This window comes from Phoxinus phoxinus, assembly GCF_949152265.1.
Source record: "Phoxinus phoxinus genome assembly, chromosome: 7".
Taxonomy (NCBI): Eukaryota; Metazoa; Chordata; class Actinopteri; order Cypriniformes; family Leuciscidae; genus Phoxinus; species Phoxinus phoxinus.
In genome coordinates, this window is record NC_136882.1 from 26494985 (window position 1) to 26510795 (window position 15811).

At 38.2% G+C, this 15811-nt stretch overlaps 1 protein-coding gene across 2 annotated transcripts; it reads right to left on the reverse strand.

Moving 5' to 3' along the window:
• Positions 1-537: 537 nt before the first annotated feature.
• LOC307001778 (G-protein coupled receptor 183) lies at positions 538-2567 on the reverse strand. Of its 2 annotated transcripts, none has more exons than XM_079618701.1 (2): positions 2546-2567; positions 538-2279 (listed from the first exon to the last, which is right to left on the reverse strand). In XM_079618701.1, the coding sequence occupies exon 2, from the start codon at positions 2224-2226 to the stop codon at positions 1228-1230; it is 999 nt and encodes a 332-aa protein (XP_079474827.1). In that variant the 5' UTR covers positions 2227-2279; positions 2546-2567; the 3' UTR covers positions 538-1227. The 2 variants fall into 2 exon arrangements, with proteins under 2 accessions (XP_079474827.1, XP_079474828.1); XM_079618702.1 differs by having other exon boundaries at positions 538-2261; positions 2546-2566.
• Between the last annotated feature and the right edge of the window lie 13244 nt (positions 2568-15811).

Below are 15811 nucleotides of genomic sequence, written 5' to 3' on the forward strand. Positions count from 1 at the left end.
CTTGCCACATTCTCCGCATTTTTTTATAGACTCGTAGCTTCATGGAATACACAACAAAGTATATCAGACCACCTGTAGCAGCTAAAAAAAAAACTTTTTTGTGCTTGTGGTTATGTTGATATCCTGTTCTGAAGCTCAGTTGAAATCAAGCAGGAAAAAGAACATCGTTGCCATGTGTGTGTTTAACACCCACATGCACCCATCAAACATGTGTTGCCATGCGCTTTTTCGTACCTGCTGCCTGCACAGAAATATCTGATGGTGAAGTCATCGCTGTTTCGTAGTAACACTGTATCAGTTGATTTGTTTCATATCTACAAAGAGTGAATCAAATGCCATGATATTCTAAGAAACACTGAGATGGGATTAATTTCTGACTTTAGATAAGTGTCTTCTTGTTGTGGTGTTTTGAGTCTTGTTGTGCTTACACAGTGGTTGATAACTAAAAGGGCAAATTAGATATTTAAAACAAAAAAAAAATTTTTTGAGGTGATAATGATACAAAACACAAAACTTGATAATGATTTTTTTTTATTTGTATTCAAAAAGAGTTTAAAAAAAGTTGTTTAGAGCAACTGGCAGCTACATAAGCATTAAATTCCTGAATGGAAAATGCCGTTATAGGGGCATTTTACATGTTACACACACATCGTGAGCATCTTTAAAGCAAAAGTCAGTATTCAACAGCAGCTTAAAGAAATGTCGATAGGTATTAACATACACCTACATCACTCATTCTTACTCAGCATCGTCTATTGGTTTCTAGCCTCCTTGACCTTTATGTGGGACTTTTCCACTTAATTAATTATTCTGATAACACTTTACGATAAGGTCTCATTTGTTAACAATAGTTAATGCAATAACTAACATGAACTAACAATAAGCAATACATTACAGTATTTATTCATCGTAGTTAAAAAAAAGTCAAGTTAAAAAAAGAGAGAATCCAACAGCACATAAGATATAGTACACACACACAATTTTTTTTTTTCAAATTCATACTGACCTCACAAAAATGTGCTTAAAGACAAGTGTATGTCAGTGATCTTAATAAATTCATACAAAAATGTGGTAAAAAATACCATGGATTCAAAGCCCATAGTTATAAGAAATTGGCACAAAAAAAAAGATTAGTCTCTTCAGTCAATCCGACCACATTTTCACACGTGTGCAGGCATTTCCTCTGCAGTTTACACTATCAGATTTTACGTTGTATAATATTGGTCCTCATGTGTTACTGCTGCTGTTCTCCTGCATGCTCTTGGAAGATGCCGAAATTGAAATGTAGCTCTTAAAAAGACTCATCACTCTCTGTTTGTATGTTTTGATGGCAAAAAAGTAAATAAGAGGGTCGAGGCAGCTGTTAAAGTTCATCATGGCAACGGTTACCTGCAAGGATATTTTCAAAGTCTTTAACTCCTCACAAGAGGGCTCATGGTACAGCCTTCTCACAACAAACTGCATGATGTTAATGTGGTAGGGGCTGAAACACACCATGAAGCTCAGCAGAATGAGCAGAATCATATTTTTGGCCCTGCTGTTGCTTCCAGACTTGTTGGTCACCGGGTTTTCCTTGGCCGTCTTGTAGAGCTTGCAGCTGACCCTGCTGTAACTGCACAGGATGAGTCCCAATGGCACGCAAAACCCAATGATGCAAGCAAACAGAAGACCATATGCCATCTTCCGGCCATCAAAATTGGAGAACTCCATGCACGTTCGATGACCGGGTCTGTCTACCATGGTGCTCTTAAAGAGCAGCGGGGACGTCTCAAGGAGAACCACAACCCACACCAGAGTGCAGATACCTCGCACGACCTTGGTTTTCCTCAGTCTTTGACAGCGCTGACGGTGCAGCATGGCCAAGTAGCGATCCACACTGATGCAGGTCATGAAGGCGATGCTAGCATAGGTATTGCTGAAGAAAATCATGGCAGTCAGCCGGCACAAGAAATCTCCAAATGGCCAGTCGAAGCCTCGGATGTAGTATGTGATCCTGCCGGGCAGAGCCAAGGTGAAGAGGGTGTCGGAGATGGCCAGGTTGATCAGATACATCGTGGTGGAGTTCATCTTCTGCTTTTTCTGATAGGTGATCCAGAGGACCAGGCTGTTACCTGCCACGCTGATGACAAATATCAGGCAGTAGAAAATGGGAAAGAAGATCCTAGCAGACTCCTTGTAGATGAAAACATCACAAGTCTGGTTTGTGTTGCTGTCATTCATTGGCATCGTCTGAATTTCCAGTCGAAATTCGGAAATTGAGACTGTTTGGGGAAATAGACCTTTGGTTTAGGAGGAAATAAATATCAAAATATTAGCATGTGCTACATCTTTAAAAATGTTCAATAAAATTAAATATTCATATATGTACAGTGTATGTATATGTATGAATATATATATATATATATATATATATATATATATATATATATATATATATATATATATATATATATATATATATATATATATATATATATTGGATCACTATATATAGTGATCCAAAAGATTGTGGATCAAAAAGTCATATTAAATGTCTGATACTCACAGCAAGTTTGATTGTTTCTCTCTCTTTGAATTGGATAGTGATGTGACTAAGTTATAAGTGCTTTTGCATCAATAGAAACCCACCCCTTTAACCTGATTGGTTAAGCTCAGTTGAGATTAAGTAAGGTATGTGTGACTCTTGGAGTGAATAATAATGAAAAAATGTTTATCTGTGTAATATCTCTTTTGTTTTTCAATTTTATATTATTCAGTTATGTTTTTTATTAAAACTATATAATATAAAATATAAATATTGTTTGGCACTTTCACATGATCAGAGAAATTCCAACTAAAATATACTAAATGTTTGAGTGGTCATGTTCGCCGTGGTCTTAAATGTCAATGTTTTATTTTTCAGTATTAAAAAGACATTCTGCAATAATACATCTTTTTCTAGTTATTACAGCTCAGGTATAACCACAAACTCCTGTTTCTGCAGCACTGACCCAGTTAACATGCCAACAAGTATGTTGAGGTACTTTTGCAGGGTCTCACAACATCCCTTTTCAAAAATAGGAGGATAAATGTATCACACTACAGGCATAGGGAGCACACACACTGCCGTCTGCTTTAGAAGAACCAACAGAAGTCGCTTTAGGCGTCGATTTTAAACAGAAACAAAGTAATGCATAGTTGTGCAACTTTGATTTAGTGTGAAAGCACAGGTAGTCTGCAGTACCCAGCAAGCAAGTCAAGCCGCTGATAACATCTGTGGTTTATTACCGCATTATACCTCATCCTCATGTTTGAAATATAGCAGCAGTTTCCCAATCACTTCGGTTTCAGTCGATGAAAGTAGTAAAAAACAACAACAAAAAACTGCCATATATTTCACAATACTAAAAAAGGTGAAAACCTGTGCGAGAGATTTTGCTTAAAGATATCACTGTGGTCTTGATCTTGCATAGGCTGGCAGTGGCACCATACACGCTTCTACATAATCTTTGAACATAACAGTAGGCTAACTGTTGTGGAATGCACTACAAATTATACTATATAAACACATTTTCATCATTATAGTTCTATCATGACAACTCTCGGAGAGATTGGCATGGTAATGGCTATGGCAGTGTTAATGTATAGATCTGCTATGCTGCTGCTGCTGCAGAACAAGTACCAAGACTTGCAACTGCCAATTGTTATGGAAATTTTACATTTAGATGTGTTTCTTTTACTTTTGTATGGGTACAACTTTTATTAACGTTGAAGATTAATTTTTACTCATGAGCATTTAAAGGAATATAATCATATAAGCAAAAAGCACATTATTAAAGATATAAAACCAAGCTTTTAGAAATGTTAAAAGTTAGGACAAACTTTCAGGAACGAAATGTTCTCTGAGTCATGTGAAGGCTGACAATATGTGTGTGCGCAGTTTCGATCAGCAGTTGAGATCTGTAGCTAAAAGCAGGAAACTTTTTGCTGACATGACAAGTGTTCTGTCTGATAGAAATAACGTTGGACATGAGATCATGAGCACATGAGACCATGAGCTAAGAAGTCTGGGTTTAAGGTAACAAAAGGTTTTTTTACACAGGATGTGTTAGGGTATATAACATTGGCGAAAGGGACTAGCCTTCGCCTTCTCATGTCAGATGCTCTCTGCGTGAGAATGCCATGGGCCTTCTCATATCAGACGCTGTCTGTGTGAGAACGTCTTATTTCATGCATGAAATAAAATACTTTGTTTAATCATTTGAGAAACGACTTTGTCTCCTTCATCCAGGTTTTTAATATTGATAAATTTCCACAACACAATACATTCACTGACATTGCTGTGAGCATTTAACTGCTTCTGCACATGTAGCATACATGAATTATAGCAGATCCCCATAGCAGATCTCTACAGGTGGAGCTGGGGAAGGTGGAGTTTCTGGAAGCTCGCTGCACTGCTAACAGCAGCACTACCAGTATTTGAATGTTAAGCCGCAGCTCATTGGCTGCTGATGCAACAGCAACCAATCAGCTGTGCTATGTAAATTAAGGACATATCAGCCTGCGCCATGCCAGAACTACGTAATTCGTTCATCAGACTGTAGTTTTGGTAATAATTTACAATAAGGTTTGTCAAAATTAGTTAATTCACTAATAATGACCAATACCTTTACCGAATTTACTAGTATTGGTTAATCAGACCTGATTTATAGGCTTTATGTCGAAGGTCACATGAAGAAACAGGAAAAAGGGGCCCATTGCATCCACATGTTTGAGAAAGTGTTAATGGTAGTACGAACTGACAGCAATATTTATGAACATTTAAAGTAATCAGCTAATCTAGCTAGTCCTTTTTATCGTTGCTGTTTTATTCAATAATTAAATGTTAGTGAGAGAAAAAAACTTAAAACATGACTTGACAAACAGGGGGTTATATCGATACAAAGCTAGACAAGGCATAAAACTCAAGGGCTAAATAAAAGCTGTGTCTGAAATCGCCCCTTATACCCTTAAATAGTGCTCTATTTGAGGCAGCCAGCCATTTGGTGTCCAAAACCATAGTGGGTGTTATCGAGTGCTGTGCATTCATTCAATCCAACAATGCACTGCAGTAATGAGTGTACCACTGATGTACGCTCAACGGCTAGAGAATATGCACTGTGAGGGTCGTGCTGAATGAATTCACTCGTTCTGCCAGAAGATGTCGAATCATCCATTCATTTTCCAAACCGCTGGTCCAATGTGGGTACAGCGTAATATCATACAGGTATAAATTCCTTTTTGATTGATAATTGAATAGTTTAATAAGGTTTATACATGCTAGTTTCCATGATAGAATTCAAGATAGGCTACATCTTTTCCTTACTACTGGAGCTGCCAGTTTGCCAAGTTTCAAATCCTTATTAAACAGCAAGCACAAACTGCAAAAGCTTTCCGGTGCACTCAGTGTTCGAATTCGCTCACTCGTTTTAATTCACTCCTTCAAGTGGACTATATTAGTGGAGTAATGTAGGGAATCGGGAATGAGGGTACAGGGGCGATTTCAAACACAGTCATAGAGTAAAATTAGCACACAACATGATGGCCCTGTCCCAAATGGCACACTTCTTATGCACTTTCGGTCTTGGGTGCCCCCTTTACGGTCGATATGCACCCTCGATGCGCACTTTTGCCAAGCCCGCACTGATGCGAGCTCCGCAGCAGACTTCTTCCCGACAGTCAAAGCAGCATTACGTCACAAAAGTGCAAACTCAGAGGAAGACCACAAGTGTTTAAAGGAACACGCCAACTTTTTGGGACTTTAGCTTATTCACTGCATCCTCCACAGTTAGATAAGTTCATACCTTTTTCATCTCCGTGCGTGCTGTAACTCTGTCTGACGCACCCACCGCTAGCCTTAGCACAAAGACTGGAGGTAAACGGCTCCAGCTAGCATACTGCGAGCAAATCACTCCGCAGAAGTAGCAGTGCTTCGCCTTCTTAGCAGTGCTGCGTTATTTTGTCACTTATTGGGAGTAGTAGGCTAGCTAGAGCCGTTTACCTCCAGTCTTTGTGCTAAGCTAGGCTAGCAGTGGGCGTCAGACAGAGTTACGGTATGCACGGAGATGAAAAGGGTATGTACGGACTTATCTAACTCTGGGGGGACGGTGAATAAGCTAAAGTCGGCGTGTTCCTTTAAGATGCCATTTGGCCGTTACATAAGGCCGTGTTCATCTCCCAGAGGAGCATACACATTTTCTTAAATAAATGATATCCCTATATGACAATTAAATTAAGATGTTATAAGATCTTAAATGTTATATTGGGTAAAACATAATAGTACTCAATCATAACCCCACATTTTTATTTCACATGAGGAGCAAGGGAATCACATTACAACCAGGAAACGTGACTGAAATAAATTCAAAATAAAAGACATGAAAACCAGCTGGTTTCCACACTGTAGTTGAAGTAAATGGTTTGAAACCAGCAAAAGGTCACTAATCATCACCAGTCGCTTACAGTTATGATATAGTTCAGTCAGGTCATAACACCAGTGCCTCGTGTGGACAGTGTCTGAGATTCTGTAGGTCAGCACTAGATTTCTCTTCCTGTCCCCTCTAACTACTCCATGTTGCACGATTTGTAAAGTGTACTTGACTCAAATATTTGAATCTCACGTTGCTCATCACCTCAGACTTTCGAAGCATGTGCAGTCTTACTGTAGACTGAATGTAGGAAATGGAGGGGGAAGCTCACAAAAGACAGTTGTCTTTGCTGGCATTGGCAAGTGACAGCAAGGGTTTTTGAATACTGAAAGTGATGAACCAGCGTGAGACACACATGAAAGTCAGTTCTTAGGAGTCTGACCTTTTTCTGTTTGGTTTAGAAGGGGAGGGAGATGGAACCGATTTGCAGGGAATTATGCATTTTGAGTACAACATCAGTTTCAGAAAAAACACAGGTAAAACTGACTATAGGCAGTCACTGTTTTTGCTCCAAATTTCAAATCACTTTTGAGTTTGGAATTTATTTGATGTTAAAAAGCCTTTAATATACTAATTTTATTTTCACTTTTTTCAGATTTTATGTGGAATTTTTCAGAAAATGCTGTAAGCAATTAATAAGAAAGTTAATTATTTCACTTTATTAATCATCCATGACTAAATTGGACTTTGCTTGTGAATACTGCATAAAATATGACCTGTAATCTTCCACATTTGTATTTGGATATTATTTCAAATTCTATGCAGTTATCAGTGAAATGGTCTCAATCATCTACACAGGGGTCCAGTACCTAAGACACAGATGACAGTAATTATTAATGGATGTGAAAATGCCATGCCAAATGCCATGGCTACCAGGTGCAGCCTTTGTGCATGTTATTGACAGCAGTTTATTTAGCCAGTTGAATAAACTGCATACAAGACATGCTAAAATGACGATTAAGACTAAAAATGTTCATACTGCTTAAACAGATTAATCAGTTCTTTCATTTTAACTGAAACAAAACCTGATAATTCCTTATCTGACCACTAGAGGGAACCAAGTACTAGACAATCCCCTTGAAGGAGTACCTGCCTGATAAATTCATAAATGCACAAAAAGTTGCATACCGAAAAAAGATATGTATGATATAAAAATTTAAAAATGTACATAAGTGCATATGAATAAAAAGTGGCAGTAATAAAAAAATGAAGATCTGCATATTTAACCTAAACATTTTTACAAGCTGACATTCACCTTATTGACCCAACAAATAACGCTTATCTTAGTAGTTTATCACTTTTGCAGAACTGCATCTCACTACCGGTATTTATATAGTCTTTATATAGATGTTTATCAACAGCTTCATAAAAAAGTGATGCAAATATTGCTTTTACTCAGCATTTTGTTACTGATTTGAATATGACTCCACTCATTAGATTATTGAAACAATGGAGATTATCAAATTCAATTAACATGATTTATCAATGACATTTTAGGAGATAGCATAATTCTGCTGGTTAACAGGCTTTACGAGCTGGAAAAAAATCCAAATTGTCGGTTTAAGTTCAATGTACACATTAAAAACGTTAATTTTTTTCACAAAGAAATGAAAATGTGTTAAAAATCATGTACATTGAGACTCATTTTTATTCTGCTTAGAGCAGGTCGTCTCATGGGGGCTGACATGTTGAGATCACATGACCAGCCGAATACAACTCGCTTTACCTTGGTAAACCCTTTGTTATTGGACACTTTCCCAGTGCAGTTCTAATGTAACTAATCTTAACTTCTATTAACGTAATGTTGTTAACGTAATAATGTCACATATAGTCTGATGTGACCCATTTAGATTCGACTCTCTGCCCACCCGGGGTAATTATGATATATCTTTATCTCTCTCTAATGCAACTGTTCTTTTGATCTTCGACTGTGAATTCATCCAGGCTGAATGATAATGATATGCTGAAATATCACTTTTTAGAGGCTCTCTGGGTGTGTGAAGAAGAAAAGAACGACTCTGGCGGGCTTTGAAGCTGCCCTGCCCCTTTCAGAGCCGTCATCTCTCCCGCCAGCCCTTTGTTGGTGGCGATGCTGGTTCTTTGTCAGCGGTCTCATGTGGCTTGTGTCCATTCCCATCATCACCAATTACACGTGGCTTTCTCGGACGCACATCTCTGGCGGTGTCACTCATTTACACTCGTGTGAAGACGCCCTGCGTACCTTTAGCCGCTTGTCAAATTTGGCACTCCCGTTTAGCTGCCTCCCCTCTTATGGGAACCGACACTCAGAGTTCATTTCAGAAAAGAAAACAAAAATGTGTAGGGAGTGTGCGAACAAGCACACGAAGGTAAAAGTGCCCTGCGTAGGCCTATGTTTGCTTGTTTGAGTGGGGATAAGGCCGCGGGCCCTGCGTCGCTGTGTTTCAGACTGACAGTGTCTGTCAGGCCTGGGCTGTGTGCAGAGTAAAGGCAGGTCTGCGCTTCTCAATTGCACTCAGCAGGGGACAAGTGCTCGGCTCTCAGGGACGCCACAGCCAGCTGGCTTCACATAGATGAGCCGTGCCCCGACTGTCTGCCCTGCAGTGTGTGTGTGTGTGTGTGTGTGTGTGTGTGTGTGTGTGTGTGTGTGTGTGTGTGTGTGTGAGAGAGAGAAAACACTTGAGAGGGAGACAGAGAGAATGTGTTTGATTCTTCCACTGTGTATTATATAAAGGAGTTTCCTACGTTTTTTGTAGGAACTACAAATAAATCTATCGAGAGAGAGAGAGAGAGAGAGAGAGAGAGAGAGAGAGAGAGAGAGAGAGAGATCCAAAAGCTCGGGAGATGAACACGGCTCCCTTTGATTTCTTTACATGCGTTTACCCTTTTAACCACCTTAATATTTAACAAAACTATTATTATTATTTTTCCTCCAGTCTTATTATTTGCGGCTATTTTAAAAATATATATAATACAAATGTCAAACTATATGGACTAGTTAAACTTTTGTAAAATATGCCTGTATGGTAAATGCTAGGGGTTGTGGTGGCAGGCCAAAGTTATTGTTAAAAAATAAAAAAAATCTAACAAATATGCTTTTATTGTCAAGTTGATCAACCCTAAAGTTGATCCAAAACTATTTGTTTGGTCAAAACACTTTGAACAGGTTGCAGATTCAAACATCTGCATTCTATTATTCAAATTGCAAACTGATTAATGTTGAAATTAGCAGTGAGGTCAAGTCACTCTCATTTAATTTAATCCTTGAACTTGCTGTATGAAGTATGATTTCATTTGAAAAACTGCCTTGTGTTTGCCAACATCCTAAAATATAAAGGTAGAATAATTTACTAATGAAAAATGGCTATGATTTGAATGCATGTACTGTATGTATTTAGTGCTAAAGCTTTCATTTTAAGATTCACATTTACATTCAGTAATTCTTCAATATTGTTGTAAATACTTATCTTAACCTTTTAGCCAAATGACATTGTATTTACTGTTTTATGTCAGTGGATCACTAACTTTCTTTTTTCATTTCCTTTGCATTTTTTTTAAGAAATACTTTAGTTTCGTTATCTAATCTATGTTCATTATACCAGTTATAATACCAACAACTTCTTCCTGTTCAAAAGCAAAGCACTGTGATGCTATCCTTCCTCACTATAGGATAGGATATGATCCAATTCGATTTCCATGAAATGAACATAAAAATGTATATACTGTATGGGGAATCAACGTTGATGTAATTCTGTGTTTGAAGATGTTGTCTTTGTACTTGGTCTATATGGGATAGCCTGTTTTCAGGTCATCTGAGGCAAAGCCCATATTTTGGATGTCATTTTGGCTGTTTTCATATTGTTTTATTCACAGAGAGTGGACTAATTATTCCAGTGGGGCTGCTCTTCGGCTAACAGAGTGACAGTTGGCGTTATCGGAGTGATCAGTCTGCTTCTAAGCCTCTGCTTTAGCCATTTGACATATATTAACAGTAATTGGTGCCACCGCCACAATGATGTTTTGTAAACCTTATGCCATTTTCCAGGAGGATGCCCATGAGGAATGCAGGGTGGAGGCTGGTCCGTAAAGACGTCTTCAAATCCACAGAAATGCACTTTTCTTCCTGAACCTCTATGAACGAGTCTTCTGTTCTGTGCTCGTCTGCTCACATGTTCTCTGTCCTAGGTCGGTCACAAACAAACACTTAATCTAAAGGTGGATTTGTATTTTATATCTGTGAACTGTCTATTTTTAATCACACCAGCAATTACTGATTTTCTATTCCTGCAAAGAGATGTATTAAATTGTATAATCCTGGATTTATTCCAATGGTTCTCATCTGGTGGGCTGTGACCCAAAAAATGGGGTAATAGCGAAATATAGCCTATAGGCCTACACACTGTAATGACATATTCATCCACGGACCATGTTAACATAAAGGGCACTTTGGGTCAACATTACACTGTACAGATGTGACTGGCCTCTTAAGGCTTGCGTGCAAATGCTCTTCCGTTTTGTTTGTATGTTTATTTTCTGTGAAACGAACGTAATGTACTTGGAGGTTATTTAATAGTGAAGAGAGGAGTTCCACGAACTCCAGCAGGTTTTGCAGCTGCCAGATTGTACAAGCGTACGCAGTGGAGAGATGTGTGGTGACAGCACGCCGCTCATTAAACCGCATCAGCATCAGGGGGTGACAACTGGACGACTCGAGCCTTGCCCGGTCACTCGGCCACTCTTTGTGCTCTCCTGGCTGGTATCAGGTCAACAGTGGGCATAGGTTATACTCTCCGGGCTGTGCTGGTGATATCTATTTCAGTCCGCTTCGCCACCTGACACGCGGAATTCCACGTGTTCCAGTGCGCTTTCAACACGGTCTTGTGTTGCGGCATCTCCCGCGTCTAGATCGCTTAGCTTCCGACGGGCTCGCTCTGAGGCAGTGAGTCTCATTTATGGAGGTTCAGAAACTGAGGGAACAGATGTGTGACGATTCATATGGTGCTTTAGCCTATATCATTTTGTCTCTGTCGGACGTGCGTTTATGGTGTGTCCTGTCCTGTTAGCACACGGAGTAGGCTAAGATATAAACTTTTACATTATATTTAACATTTAGGCTAAGTGAATGCAGGTGTTTCCATAACATATTTTGCACTCTTTTACGAACACATAACTACCCTACTAACTGACACACCTTCATTAAAGTCGGCATCAAATGTGCTAGTCTTTTCTATAGGCTAGCCTAGTGAAAAATGTTCTTGAACAAGATTTTTTTCCCATCTGAAATCTCAATTACTCCAAAATTCTCTCCACAAACCTTTATTGGTTGTCCCGATGCCATTAGCCCTACTTGTTGTATTTGCACTTGACCATCTTCTTACATGACATAATATTTCCTGTATTTTTGAAGACCGCAAGTGTGTATAACTTTTGATAACTTAACTTAACGTGACACACTTCCAACATCCTATAGCATTGTTAAAATGTAGGCTAAGTAAAGTTTTTACAGAGCTTTATTTATACATTTTGATTATTTATTCACTTTAAAATAAATTAATTTTTTTAAGTTTAGTAGATCCTGTTTAACAGGTGACACAATTTAGTAACTGATGTGTCTAATTAAATGTTTTACAAAATAGGCCTACACATAATCATCTCCAGCCTGTTCTCACGTAAATGCGTCTGCTAGCCTATAGCACGCATTGTGTTTATCGTGCAATTTATACACGATAATTAGTTTACAAAATTATATGTAGAATCAATTTACCTTACACTGAAAATTCTCTTGACTTCAGGAATGTGAGTTTTTTTAAAAGTTAATTTCATGATTTTCTTAACTTTTAATAAAATTAATAGGCCTAATGATTTTATAACGATAAGTTGGCATGTCATTTTTTTTTTTTCATGATTTTATAACGTTATTAGGGCAGTTGATACAATTAAAATGTATAATTAAATATTGTGGCCATTTTCTTTTTTTCTACTGGCTTCCGAAGCTTCCGACGCTTTTCAACGGTGTAGTATGACGTCCGCTGGTGTGGTATTGCGTATTAGGAGATGATTTCAACTGCCAGTGTGAAGGCGGCGTTAGCCTCATCAATACCACTCAGTGTGGATTTAGTATGATTTAAATGGGTCCTATTATGCAAAAATCACTTTTTACATGGTGTTTGAGCATACATGTTGACAGTGTTTAGGCTACCCTATAATTGGAAACATTCACCCACTCCTTTTTTTTTATCTCCATAAATCATAAGGAGTTTGCAGTTTCTATGCAATGTGATGTCACATTGCACAGGCCCCGCCCATGACCACTGACAGACTCTGCCCAATTAGCATAGACCCTGTCCTGAGTGAGCTGTACACACTCCACCATGTTTATCTCCTCACCAGAGGATTTAACAGCAGCATTCAAGTTAGAAATGTATTCTTATTAAAGCTACTAAAGTTATTCAATCTAGAGCAGTGAATTATTTTCTGTTTTTCTTTTGTTTGTTTGATTCATAATAACAGCATATTTAGCAGGTTATGTAGGCCTATATCACGCTTTATATTCACTTTAATACACAGATCTAATATACACATGAGATTTCTTTACGTTCACAGAAATAACCGACTGTGTTTATGTGAACCTTGTGTGTATTTGACAGATTAAGCACAATAAGACGTGAAAGAGAACTTTGTTTAATACTACATGCCGTCTGACAGCCAGTTTCAGATGTGTGGAAAAACCATACTTCAGAAGTTTAGATATAGCCTATGGCTTTAAAACGCATGTAGATAATGAACTTTCATGATGATGAAGAACTGATGCCAAGTGACCGTGATGGAGATAATCAAAAGAAAATAGATGTTTTAGTTTTTGGCAGACTATCGGAGGCACAAGCTGTAAAGGCTCTGCCCTCTTCTGTAAAGTGGGGTGGGGAGCAGCAGCTCATTTGCATTTAAAATGATATGCATAAAAACAGCATGTTTTTCATTCCACTAAAAAATGATTATATGTGGGGTATATTGAGCTGAAACTTCACAGACACATTCTGGGGACACCTGAGACTTATATTGCATCTACTAAAAAGGGGCATAATAGGTCCCCTTTAAAGGCACTTTAGGCTTTAGCATTTTTCTGAGTTTGCGCACGTACTGTACTGTCACATGCGTTCTCGGGTGGCCAAGACCACAGGTGTGAGTTTTGGGACAGGCCACAAATGTTTTCTGATTAGCAGTGATTTGTTGTTGTTGTTGTTGTTTTGGCCGCACAGTTTTTCGCTTTCAGTATGGACTGATAGATTGCTTGTCACTGAAATTGCACTGGTGCAATTTACTGCAACATTTTGCACTGGTTTGGACATGCTAAGGTTGGTGATAAAGCAACAAAGCTATAATGTTTTCTTCAGAAAAATAGCAACAGCTCAGCTTCACATCATCTTCTGAGGTTTAACCACATGACGTTGGGTTATATATTATAAACAGACTCCACCACTTTTTATATGCAGATATTGGAATGAGACTAAAGCAATGTGGAATGTGACAAATTAACTTCAAATATAATACAATCCATAATATGCTTCTTGACTTCTGCATCTTTAAAATTGTACAAGTGTATATAGTGAAGTTAGCAGTATGCTACTGTTCCGTCTTGAACCTCTCTTTGGGAGTGCACTCAAGTGCTCACCTTCATGCAATGTGTGGACACTCAGTGGCATTGATTGGAATGAGAGAAAATGGGAAGAAAATAAATGGTGCCAGATTAAACCCCATCTGCTAAGCTGCTAAAATTTTCTGAAGGGCAAATAGTAAGTGTTGGTGTAAATCTTTAACGCCTTGTCAAACTTCTGCCTCCTGAACAGCCCTCAGTGGTGAAAAATGGAAAACAAATGTTCTACTGACAGCTTTCCTATGCCCAGGGTGGGAGGATATTTATATCAAAAAGGTGCGAACATAAAGAGCTTTATAGTCCTCCTAGTCAGTGCTAAGGGTGTATAGAGGGACTCAAACAAATTTGGTACCTTAAGCACTTTAAAGTGTTAATTATGTTATTGTATTAGCTGATGGATGGACACAATGAAAATGCGTCAAGATAGTGTGAATTGGTCTTTGTTTGGCTTGAGGAAAAGGAACAGCTTCAGTAACATAAGACATTTCATCTAGATGGGGCAATAACAAAAAGTCCCTCATTTATTTAACACTACTTTTATTTAAATTATATTATAGCATTATGTTTACTTTTGTGAAGCACTAACACTGTATGAATACCTTTATCTGGACACAACCATCATACAAAGCTTGTATCCATCTTCCCTTGATGCTCATGCTTTCCAACTTGTCTTTCGTACTGAACTGCCATGTTAATGTAACATTAACAGGTCAATAAGCAACATATAGAGTTTTGTTTCTACTGTTTTTACATAGTACTACCTTTGGATTGAAATAGTCACTATAGGGGTGTCTATATATATTTTTTCACACAGTTGACAGATTAGACTCATGGTAGATTGCAAGAGAAACACTTTTTAATGAGAACTTTTTTGGTGGTAGTCCAGCCATCCTCAGCACTGGGGCAACTGGCAGCAGTTAGCTTACTGTGATGAGTAATCTCTTTGTAAATGTATTACAAATATATGCATCATAGAGGTATTAACTAAATATTTCCTTTGATGTCTTTATTGTCATTATTGAAAAAAAAAAAATCTAGAATGAAAAAAGGTTAAAAAAGGTCAGCTAATTTTAAAAATACAACAATGCATTAAATATATTTCTAATATAAATTGTATCTTTATTTTTCTGCCACTGTTTGACACTACATGCAGTTTTATACTTTAGACAGTTTCAGCTTAATAATTATCGCCATTCTTGAGCTGAAGATATATTGTGTCAATTCAAAGAATACATATGGAGCAGAATAAGCCCTCATTGGCGCCTACAATAATTAGACCTAATTTGTCACATGACCTGCTTTTATGTGTCCAGTGAGTGGAATATAACCTTTTTTCACCTTTCCCCTCATCACCGGCGTGTACTTGAGGGCCAATGAATTCATGTTACCCATGGCTTGGCAGTGGTGCATGTTTCCTCGCCCCAATAATATATTAATAATCAGATACTGCCACCGCATGTCTTGCTGTCGCTGTTTGCTTGTTTTTATAGTTCACGGGTCAGTGGAGTGGCATTTGGTGCATGTCCCCTGTGCAAGTCATGTCTGTACTAACTAGCTAGTTGTGACCACTGTGAGGCCGTGTCGGTGACGAACCGCTTTCATAATGTTGACTATGTAGGCTAAGTGACAGGCATGATAGGGAAATGCTTATGCAAAACTGCGTATGAATAATGGATGAACTCATATCAATTCACAGATCACATGACCATGGCATAAGCAAACATATTGTCCTTGT